We start from the raw sequence: 11,637 nt of genomic DNA on the forward strand, positions 1-11,637 counted from the left end.
AAAAAAAAAAAAAAAGGGATCCGCTTCAGATGGGAAACTGGATTTGAGCTCATTTCCTCTGCCCTGGTCACGGAGAGAGGAGAAAGCTCAAAAGAAAAGCCCAAAAGGGATACAAACAGGGAAGATCAAACTGAATATTTCTGCTCCTCGCTCTTTAATTGCTTGCAGCAGGTTATTCCAAAATCTGGGGCAGAAGTTTGGTTTCCAACATGAATATTCAGCTCGGCGCTAATAAATAATGCAAACGCCCGCGTGGGCAGAGCTGGCTCCCAGTGCGCCTTGCCGTGGCGCCAAGTGGGGCGCCGGCCGTGCACAGCCACCACGGCTTTCCCCATGCTGGCGTGCGTGGAGGCAAAGGGAAGTGAGCTGAAAGCAAGCAGGGAAGCAAGGAGCGTCCTGCTCTAGCCCGAGGGTTGGGAAATTTGATTTGTTCCTCCCCAGGCAGGCAGAGGTTTTCCCTAGAGAGCAGAAAAGGGGCGCAGGAGGAGGAGAGGGTTGCAAAGGCCAGGGGAATCCAAAAGCACTGCAAAAAACACCTCTGAGGTTCTCTTGCATCCTCCTCCCCACTGAGCTGCTCATCACAGTCTGGGGAGATGCTGGAGGGAGCGGGGTTGGGGACAGCTGGGGGAGCTGCTTGCATGGGGCTGGGACAGGGTGGGCATCGGGCCAGCCGCCCTCCCTCTCCATCCCTTCCCTCCCTCCCCCAATCATTTTCCTGGGGTTTTGGAGGGTCCAATCCAACCGCCCCCTCCCTCCGAACCGGGGTGGGGGCCGCACAGTCATCATCACAGACTTTGCGAGCTCTGAAGGTGGATTGATTTGCTGTGGGGCTGGCTGAGGAAGAGGAAGACAAGGGGAGGAAGAAGCTCCTGCAGCAGGCAGAAGGGTGCGCGCCCAGCGTCGGGGCGTCCAGGCAGCGAGATGCTGGGGGAGCGCACGCTGCGGCTGCAGCACGGGAGCCGCATCCAGGCGCTGTGCGTGCTGGGCACCCAGCTCGCCGTCGATGTCCACGGGTGAGTGGGATGTGAAACCCTACCTGCTCCTCAACCTATTTCTCCCCATGCACGTTTCCCCTCCTCATTTGTCCTTCTGTTCCCTAAAAGCCCCAGCTCTAGGATTTGATGCAATTCACCGGCACAAATCCTCCCCGGGCTTTGCAAATCTGCACAAGTCCCGGGCAAGTTTCAAGCATCAGTTGCTGCATGACATACGTACCCTGGGTCTGCAAAGGTGATGAGTCTGGTCCACCTGCGGTCAACAAATGCAGTGCTATTTCAGAAAATTGCTGGAGAACAGAGGGATGAGCAGGGACGGGGCATTTTGAGCAGGAGCCATGGGGACAGACAGCAAAGGAGGTGATGCAGATGGGAGAGGGGAGGAAAGCAAGATCTGGTGACAATCTGTGTCCTCAGAAAGCCTGCAAGCCCCACAATACTGCCCCTGTACCTCTAAAACAAGCCTAACGCTACCCTTCAAGATAATTGAAAGAAAAAAAAAAAAGGAAAAAAAGGTTATGTGCTCCTTTCATGGCTCATCCCAGCGCTCACCCAGCTGCTTTTGCAAATCTTGCTCTCAATACTCCAGCCAAACAGTGCATCTGGCTTCTCTCCGGGTCAAATCTCTTCCCAGTGGGATTCCCGAAGCCCAGAAACCAAACCAGTTTTGCATGCATAATTAAACAGAATTGAGCAATTTCAGAAATGCCCAGGCAGCAGCAGGCAGGCGCTCAGATTTCCTCTTCCCCCGATGCTCAGCAGTGCTGCCCTCACTCAGAAACCCAATAAATGATGCTGTAATGGTGATCCAGCACGGGCGCTCGGGTGTCAGTGCTCAAAGGGAGCCTGGATTTTGGGAGCTGAAAGCGACCCAAAAATAATAACCTTGGATAGATGGGGAAATTAGGGACAGGAGAGGCAAAGGGGATGCACAGAGCAGCTCAGGAAAAGTACTTTGGACTGGGAGCGATGCTTCGGGACTGAATGAAATCACCCCAAAAATGAGAGTTTCCCATGGTAAAATCCTCCAGCTCAGCTGGCATGCTGCTACACTGAGCTGGGAAATGCTGGGTTTGCCTCAGTTGGCAAATAACGCAGATTTCTCAGCTGAAGTGCAAACCAAGTTTGGTTCCAGTGGCACCGAATGCTTTGGCTGTAATTAGAGTTAATGGCAATCTGCACTGATTGCTACTAAATAGACCCATTTTGCTACAAGAGCATGTTCTGTCCTAAAAAAAGGAAAAAAAAAAAAAAAAAAAGGCACCTCAAACATTCCCAGGCAGTGAGGAAAGGTAGAAAAGAGGCAGTGGTGAGCATGGAGACGCCAGCCTGTGTTTTGGGTGGAGAGCCGAATCGTAATGGGAATCGGTGGTTTTTGGGTGCCGGATGCGCAGACCTCTGAAAACAGAGCGCGTTGCTTGCAGGGCGGCCCCAGCCGGGGCGGTCACCTTCGGGGTGAAGCACACGGAGGGGGTGAGCGTGGAGGTGGTAGCGCGGGGCCGAGCCGAGGTGGGGTCAGCACCCAGCGGGACGCGGTGGTCGCTGGACGAGGGGATGGTCCTGAGGTTCAGCATGAGCCGGGCCAGCACCGAGGTCAACGATAACAAGGTAAAAGTCGGGGTGCTGCGCGCCGGACCCCCTCCTGGCTGGGGATGGAGAGCATCCTTCCCCAGGCAGACGGATTTGGGTATCTCCAGGTAATCGTCAGCTTTTACGCAGAGGGAGGACAGCCCATCGATCAAGCTGGGGTCTTCCTCACCGGCATCGGTGAGTAGGGAGGCTCCTGCGATGCAGCATCCCTCTGAGCAGGGGACAGGTCTGCCAGGTCGGGGGGGGACACGTACGCACACCCAACCCACCCTATCCCGGGCTGACAGTGGGGTTTGCCCTCCAGGGCTCTCCCTGGATGTCGATGCGGATCGGGATGGCGTGGTGGAAAAGAACAATCCCAACAAGGTAACCCTGCCCCTTCCCTGCATGGGTAGTCCTTGGGCTTGCAGGAGCCCAGCGCATCCCAGCTGCCGCATCCCCATCCCCTCGCTAAGCCCCAGAGTGGCGTTTCAGGCCAGCTGGACATGGGGACCCGAGGGACACGGGGCCATCCTGCTGGTCAGCTGCGACAGGGAGAGCCCCTTGAGTCCCGCGCCAGACTGCGATGACGAAAGGGTGTTCAGCAAAGAAGGTAATGTAGTCCCAAGCCCAGCTCCGCTTCAAAAAATAAGCAGAAATGCTGTTATTCCCCCCTCTTTAATCTCTTCAAGCATGAAGGCTTGCTTGGGAATTGGCTGCTCTCTGCTCTGACTCAGCTGAGCTGCTGAGTAAGCTCCCCATGCGGGATCACGCTCCTGTCCTCGTATTTTGTTTTAATTATCGCCCCAAGGTCAAGCAGGGGCACAAAGCACAGCCAAAAAAACAGCGGAGGTGCCGCTGACGGCAGGGCTTGGCCGAGGGATGCTTGGGGCCAGGCGCACGGCCGGCAGCCAGGAATACCCGCCTGTTCCTGGAAAACCAAACCACGCCAAGCCAGTGCCCATCGGCTTTTTGAGGCCAGGGACCGGCTGTGCCAGGGGAAAAAAAAAAAAAATGTTTCAAAGCACAAGCCACAAGCCTTGCTAGCAGGACCGCAGGCTGTTTTTCCAGCATGCATGCCAAGGCTGGTTACAAGGAAAGGGCACGCTGCTTGGCGCAGGGCAGGAGCACACAAGCTGGCAGAGCTCGCACCCAGGTTTGTTCTCGCCCGCACCCCAGATTTGCTGGATATGTCTCGGATGGTGTTGAGGACTGAAGGACCACAGCATCTGCCGCGGGGGTATGAAATCGTGCTCTACGTTCCCGTCTCTGATGCCGACAAAGTTGGGGTCTTTCACGTGCAGAGTGAGTCCTTCTCCATCGCTGCCTCCTCCGCCCCTTCTCCCAGTTCATGAGGCTTTTGTGATCCCAAGCTCTTGTCTTCCCATCCCGACCTCATTCTCTCCATGCTCCTCAAACTGTGCTTCTGAAGCACATTGTGCTCTCACCATCCCTTCCCCAAATTTTTCCAGCTTTAAGTCTTTTATCAGTTGGAAAACTTGAGATGCACAAGCAGAGGCGCAGTGTGGTGAAGCCATTTACCCAAGGTCATCCAGCAAAGCAGAAGTAAAAAATAAAAACAAACACAGGTGTCCTGACACCCTGATGCTTCCTGCACCAGGCAACATGCTCTAAGACACGTTTTCCCTTCCTTCTTCCCTGCTGTGGATACAGTGGTTTAATCCCTGGGACTCATCCAGCCCAGAAACGTGCCATTAAGCACATTTAAACATGGGATTAAACCCATCAGCGCACGGATTTGTGGCATTGCTATCCCATGGGAGGTCTGAGGGGCTTCCAGGGCAGAAACCTTGTGGAAACATCTTTGCAATGCTGGTTCCATCCAAGAAAAGGCTCTCAGACATTTTGCCCACCCGTCTCGTGCACAAATGCAAAATTGCAAGCACCTGAGCTGCTTTAAGGTCGTTCTGCCAGATGAAGTTTCCTCCACCAGCAGAGGTGAAGCTTTGGCACAGGGCAGTGGTGGAAACTCCTCGTGCACGAGCAGAACAGCTTAGAAACCACCACACCTTTTTGGAAATCACCCACCTTCTCCTTTTGGTCCTTGCAGACCCCTTCTTCGGGCAGCGCTACGTCCACGTGCTGGGCCGGAGGAAGCTGTGCCACACCGTGCAGCACGCTGGCAGGGCCGCCGAGCTCAACTTCTTCGTCGAGGGGCTGCGCTTTCCTGATGACTCCTTTCCCGGGCTGGTCTCCATCCACGTCAGCCTCCTGGAGACCCTGTCTGAGGTCGGGGGCTCTGGGGAAGGGGGCAGAGGGAAGGGTGCGACAGCCCAAGGGGCACAGGGATGGAGAACAGACCGCTAGCTTACCCCCAAAACAACGTCAGGGTAGGGTATTTGGGGCGATAGGGGTAAACGGGGAGTGGAAGGGCCCTGATTTCTGCTCGCCGCCCCCAGGGCATCCCCCACACGCCGATTTTCACCGACACGGTGGTGTTCAGGGTGGCACCGTGGATCATGACCCCCAACACGCTGGCACCGGTGAACGTCTTCGTCTGCAGGTAAGGGCCGAGGGACGAGACCTCCATGGCCAAATCGGCATTGGCCCCATGGGGTCACCGAGCCGGGGGGGAGATGGACGGAGTGCCTGGGCCAGACACCCATCCTCCAGCGGCCCTTCATCCCTTCCCTCCCACCACCCGCTCTCCCAGCATGAAGGACAACTACCTCTTTGTCAAGGAGGTCAAGAACCTCGTCAACAAGGCCGGCTGCGACCTGAAGGTTTGCTTCGGCTATATCAACCGCGGGGACCGCTGGATGCAGGTAGGTGGGCACCGGGGTGGGGGGCGCAGCCTGCCTTCCCTGATGTGCTTTTCTTCCTGCTTTAGGATGAGATTGAGTTCGGCTACAGCCAGGCCCCCCACAAAAGTTTCCCGGTGGTGCTGGACTCTCCCCAGGACAGAGGGCTGGAGCAATCCCCCATCAAGGAGCTGCTGGTAAGAGCAGGGCAGTCGCTGGCATTGCTCTAGGAGCAGGGGCTTGTGCTTGACCTCTTCTACCCCACATGCATCATAATGAATTGCCTGAAAGAGAGGAGTATAGCGCTGCTTCGTCCCTCCGCATGGAGAAACCACCCCGACACCAAGAGCCTCACCCCCGGAGCACGGATCAGGGACAGGTCCGTGCCCCGCTGCCAGGGAAGCCCCCACCCTGAAGGGGCTGGGTGAGAGGGCACGGGGGAGCTCGGACCCCGGGAGCAGAGGGCTCCGGCCAAGGGGAGCATTCCTTCACCCCCAATACCTGAGCAGCCACAGAATCATTCAGGCTGGAAAAGACCTTCCAGACCATCACGTCCAGCCACCGACCTGTCCTAGCGAGCCCCACCGCTAAACCACATCCTAGCTCTTAAGTTTCCCCATTGCGAAACGAGAAGTCTCAGTGGAGGAAACGAACGTGTGAGAGGAGTCGATTTACTTGCTTGAAAGACAGCAAGACACAGACGGCTGCCAAAATCCTCCCCACGGGGCTTGGCTGCCAAGGCGAAGGGCAGGGCACGTGAAGCAAGCTGCTGGGAGAGCAGTGACCCTGACCAGGGCATTTCAGGAGAGTCCCGCAAAGACAAGTGTGGAAAAAATGACATTTTGAATGATCCCTTTGAGATCTCACCATGCAGGAAGGGCAGGACAGCCCTGGGGAGCCACCAAACCCTGCCCCGTACGCCCAGCCCTGCTCTGCTCCCCAGCAGTATTTTGGCAGCTCGCTTTTTTTTTTTTTTTTTTTTTTTTTTTCCTGCATGCCAGTTTGGGGAAGGTTCATCACTTTAAAAAAGCATTGAAATACATCACTCCTCATGCCGGCAGTGCATGCAGTCCCGAACTTATCGGGCAGGATGGGAATACTGTGCTGATCCGCTCCTTTGCGAATAAGCTGGGCTCCTACCAGCCCTCTTTAGGAATTGCTTTGCTTCGTATTTAGAGGAGCAATTTCGGCCTCTGGAGCTGCTAACATGCTATACACCAATTCCTGCTTTCAAGCCTCCCCTAATCCCCAGCCCTATCTTTCCAGTCTCATTTTCCAGCTAGGACCACGCAGCCAAAGGCAGCGCACGTCCTCCTCCCGCCCAGCCAAGCCCTAAGCCCCTGGGACCCTGCACCAGGGAAAAAGGAAACCACAGGGAATTAGCCCCTCAAAATCCACCTGGAACTGATAGGGCTCGGATGCTGCCCGCAAACCTGGGACGAACCAGTGCTCAGACAGCTGAGCCTGTACTGGCCCTGTTGTTTATTAGACTGAAATGGGTAGGAGCAGGTGTTTCGTGCCCAATCCCTGCTGCAGCTCTCAGCTTCTCCGAACACCCTTGATTTTTTCATTTTATTTTTTTCTAAGCGCCTCCTAGATCATAACCGCACACCTTTGGGTCCTCTTGCTTGTTTTTCCCAAACTGTACATTTTCGCCTGTAACTGCATCCCACCTCCCTGCTGCGTTTCCGTTCCCCTGGGGCAACGCTGAGGGGTTTGCACCTGCGTGAAGCCGAGGCAGCAGGATGGCTCAGTGCCTTCAGCGGCCGACGCAGGTTGGGTGCAGACAGAGCAGCACGTCGAGGACGTATCCACTTACTGCAAACACCGCCGTGCCCGTCCGAGTGAATTAGGAGACAGCCGGCAGGAAACCTGTCTTAATTGAAGCACTCCCAATGGTTTACCCCCATGGAAGCCCGACACTAATAAGTGATTGAGATTTAATGAAAAACAACAGATATCGGATTCTGTCTGAGGGGCTGCGCAGCCCTGAGCTCCAAACCCACAGCGACTTGAAACAGAGAGTGAGGACAAGCAGGATTCGTGCCCCTACTGCCATTTTCACCTTGTTTTTAGCATGACAATCTCTCGCTCAGTGTATCCCAGACATGGCACCAAGGGTTAATCTCCCAACACCTCAAATCCCAGATATATTCAGTCCTGAAAATCAGGCTTAGATGGGATTTAAGTGAAGCCCAGCCCTTCAGGTGGTTCTTATGCCTGGGGAGGATTTACCCTCGAGGGCCACAGCTCATCCTGCTCCACTCCAGCCATCCAGAAACTCCGCTTCAGGGCTGCCCCAGAAACTAATTAGCTTAACGTGGACACTTAAAAAGCAGCTGCGAGATAGCAGAGATCACTCCTGGAATCCATACTCCAACTCTGCTTCTGGCATTCACCATTTATTGCTGAGCCTGGATGCCCTGGAGACTTTCATCTTCCTGCTTTGCCTTTAGGGCTGCCTCTTCCTCTTCCCCCATCCTTGCTATTTTTACCCACCAGAGGAGGTCCAGGCCCAGTGTGAGGAATAAGGGCACGGACGGACTCACGGCAACGCTCACAGCAGTTTCTCTTTTTGCAGGGCCCTGATTTTGGCTACGTGAGCAGAGAGCCTCTCTTTGAGGCCGTCTCCAGCCTCGACTCCTTTGGCAACCTGGAGGTCAGCCCTCCCGTCACTGTGGCAGGGAAGGAGTTCCCCCTGGGGAGGATCCTCACCGGCAGCAGCTTCCCCACGTAAGAGATGGGAAAAGCACACATTCGGGATGCAAAGGAACCACAGGTGCCCCTAAATAAAATCAAAAATCACATTAAGCACCTTCATTAACCAAATTTTGTCCTCTCTATGGAGTGGGTGCACCCAACCCCATTGCTCCATCTCCGCCTTCACATTTCCTCCCTCCCACCTTTCCTCCACCTCGGCTGCAATTTATGTGCATGCATACAGCGATGGATAAATATTTACTCCTCTTACGCCCCCTCTCGGGGGTCGTTTTGCCCCCAGGCCCGCAGGGAGGAGGATGACCAGAGTGGTGCGGGATTTCCTCTTCGCCCAGCAAGTGCAGGCTCCCGTGGAGCTCTACTCCGACTGGCTGGCCACGGGCCACGTCAACGAGTTTGTCACTTTTGTGCCCAGCCCCGATACAAAGGTACCCTGAAACCTTCTGCTGCTCTGCAGTTTCTCTTCGAGGAAGCTAATCCCATTGGGTCAGCTCTAGGGAAAATCCCAAAGCTCATTTCCTTGACAGCCCCAGCTGGTGCTTGCTTGGCTTCTCTCCCGTGCCCCTAGAAGAAGTACTCTGAACACAGGAAGGGATTTTCTTAGCTGTTGTCAACACCAAGAGAGGGGGGAAAAAGATGCCTGCAAAGGTAGACTCATAGGAGCTGGCCAGGGCTCGCTGCTGCTCAGCATCTCCCAGATGGGCTGGAAATAGGGAAAAAAAAACAAAGACGCAGGAAAGAGCTAGCTTCTGAGAAGTAGACGGTTCCCTCTGGGGAAAACCCTTGCCAGGATGGTTCAGAAAAGGAGTCGTTACGCACGCACGCACCAGGAACCCTCCTTTTGCCTTCATTAGGTTGTGCTAAGCCCCTGTAGAAGAGATCACCAAGACCGGAGCAAGCTGGGACACACATAGGGCTCACACTATACATTCGTGACTCCCCTAATGGCATGGGAACAGCTTAATGCTGGTTTTTCTGCCTGCTCCTGAGGCATCACAGCACTTGCTCCATCCTCCCTGACTTCCCCCTGCCTTGTGACACCAGCCTGGAGACCAAAAAAATCCCCCCAGAAGTTGAAGTACCAGCCAGCAGCAGCACTCCCCCTGCCCTCCCCAGGGATCATGTACCCCACCGGGGGGGGGTCAGGATTGGACCCTGCTGCATCCAGGCTGCAGTCGCCTCCCCGCCCCATCCCTCCCGCCTGGGGCAGCGCCAGCAGCATTTGACCCCTTGGTATTTCCCTTCAACAACAATAGCAGTAAACCACCCTCCTTCAGGTACATTTTATTAGCACTGCATTAAATAACAGCAAAGACCTCTGTGTTTAAGAATTTAACCTCAATTTCTCTGCAAAAGGCCAGAAACAAGCCTCCAAGGGCAGCTTCCCCAGGGAGGGGTATGAATGCAATGGTTTTGGATAAGCCCCTTTCAGTGACCGTTCTCCCTCCCACCTGTCCCAGAGATTTCGGATGCTAATGGCCAGCCCCACGGCGTGCTACAAGCTCTTTCGGGAGAAGCAGAAGGAGGGCCAGGGCGAAGCCACCATGTTCAAAGGCAAGGGGGCAGCAGGCAACCCAGGGGGAATTGTGCAAATCCCCGCTGGGGTGGGTGGAAGCGTGCTGATCCCTGTCCCTAAAATAAAGGCTGAGCTTTGATGTAGGGTGAGGCAGCCTGAGGGCGGCAGCGCCCGACATGCCTGGAGTGACATGCGGGTGTTGGGGACACAGGGAAGGGGACATTCTCCCAAACCGTTGCCCTTCATGGCTGGCAAGAGGGACTGGCATGCTTGTCCTTGAGGCAGGATGCCTGCCCACCCTCGAGCCCTATTTTGGGAAAGTGAGTGGGATGTGAGGGATAAAGCCTGGACGGGATGCTGGCGGGGCGGGATGGAGCATCTCTGTAAATACCAGCTCCAGTGGAGAGTGACACAGCTGGGGGTCTCACGTCACCCCAATGACATTTCAGTCACTCTGGACTGGCAGCCAGTTTGGGCAGCCTCTGACTGAGGTTTTGTTTGGGATAAAATTCATCTGTCTGCATTGAAGTCGGGAAAGGACATCCATGCCACCACAGGGCCCTCTGGGACTGTGTTATCCGCCTAGGATCCGAACGTCCCAAAACAAAAGGTGGCTTCTGTGAAGGGGATACCTCTGATTTTATGGAGCTGGGAATTGGGACAGCACAGAAACTATTATCCTATTAGCTCTATCGTCAGGAGGATGGATGATACAAACTTTCCAATTCTCTCCAGGTCAGGTGAAGATATTGCAAAATAGTCAGAGATTTCCCCCTTGCTTGGTTTCCCAGTAAGCTAAGAAATGGGATTCCCAGCAGCCTCAACCCAAAACCTTAATCTAAACTCGACAAATTGGGTTTTTGGGGAACTTTTCCGTATCTGTGACACATCTTAAGCCAGGCTTCTGCAGGCATTGCTTCATTTCACCCATCGGGGTTTCTATTTGTAGGGTATTCGGGGATGGACACGAAACGAGTGACCATTAACAAGGTCCTTTCCAACAACATTATGGTGCAGCAGAATCAGTACGTTCAGGTAACAGCTGATATTTCTGATGATAACCAATATTTCTTGTGATAACGGCCCCAGGGTGGCATGAACTTTCAAAGGAGGTATTGCATTTTGGCATATTCTCCTCCTGCATGAGAGTGTCCACAAGGCCGCTTGGGGGAACCTTGCTTGCCTGCCCGTCCCCCCAGTCCCTTCTTCTCCTCTCCCTCTAGCGCTGCATCGACTGGAACAGGGACATCCTCAAGAAGGAGCTGGGCTTGACAGAGGAGGACATCATCGACCTGCCAGCGCTCTTCAAGCTTGACAAGCAAGGCAAGGCCATGCCATACTTCCCCAACATGGTGAGAGGCGTCCCTGTTCCTCGCGTTCTCCAGTCAGTGGCTGTGTGTTTTGAGCTGTGGAGAGGAAAAATAGCTAAGCCCATGACCATGATCCTCCCATCCTTAAGGATGTCCAAAAAAAGCATAGTGTTTTCCTGCCCAGAAAGGGAAAATACCTCCATCCAGGCTCTGCAGGTTGACTAAGGTTGGTCAACAGCAAAGGTTGGCTGTAACTGTGTCTCTGATGCACGTTGCTCATGGTTGGGTTAACCTGAACAGCTTTGAGGTGAAAACCTTTCAAAGTGGTGAAACGGCAAGGCTTAAATATAAAAAAAAAAAAGAAAAAAAAAAAAGAGAGGAAACAGTGCTGGATTTCCTGAGGGAAGGGAGGCTACAGAAAGTAACAGCCATAACTCAGTTTTGGGGGGGAACACCAACTGCTTTCCTTTGGCTTATTGGCTGGGGTGGCTGCTGGGCACCCCTAAAGCCCCCTGTGTCACCCCACAGGTCCCCATGCTCATCCTGGCAAAGGACCTGGGCATCCCCAAGCCCTTCGGCCCAGTGGTGGGTGGTGAATGCTGCCTGGAGCACCATGTCCGCAGCCTCCTGGAGCCATTGGGTCTGCGGTGCCACTTCCTCGAGGACGTCGCCTCCTACCACGGGAGGCTTGGGGAGGTGCGCTGCGGCACCAACGTCCAACGCCGGCCCTTTGCCTTCTGCTGGTGGCATGTCACACCGTAGCCATG

The 11,637-nt window shown here is 54.7% G+C and overlaps 1 protein-coding gene across 1 annotated transcript; it reads left to right on the forward strand.

Moving 5' to 3' along the window:
- Positions 1-921: 921 nt before the first annotated feature.
- LOC118258828 (protein-arginine deiminase type-2) lies at positions 922-11,632 on the forward strand. The gene is made up of 16 exons (XM_035567862.1): positions 922-1,013; positions 2,420-2,603; positions 2,693-2,762; positions 2,890-2,951; positions 3,060-3,177; positions 3,744-3,869; positions 4,636-4,814; positions 4,985-5,088; positions 5,239-5,350; positions 5,416-5,523; positions 7,908-8,059; positions 8,328-8,472; positions 9,505-9,598; positions 10,510-10,595; positions 10,784-10,912; positions 11,399-11,632. The coding sequence occupies exons 1-16, from the start codon at positions 922-924 to the stop codon at positions 11,630-11,632; spliced, it is 1,995 nt and encodes a 664-aa protein (XP_035423755.1).
- Positions 11,633-11,637: the final 5 nt, after the last annotated feature.

This window comes from Cygnus atratus, chromosome 21 (genome assembly GCF_013377495.2).
Source record: "Cygnus atratus isolate AKBS03 ecotype Queensland, Australia chromosome 21, CAtr_DNAZoo_HiC_assembly, whole genome shotgun sequence".
Taxonomy (NCBI): Eukaryota; Metazoa; Chordata; class Aves; order Anseriformes; family Anatidae; genus Cygnus; species Cygnus atratus.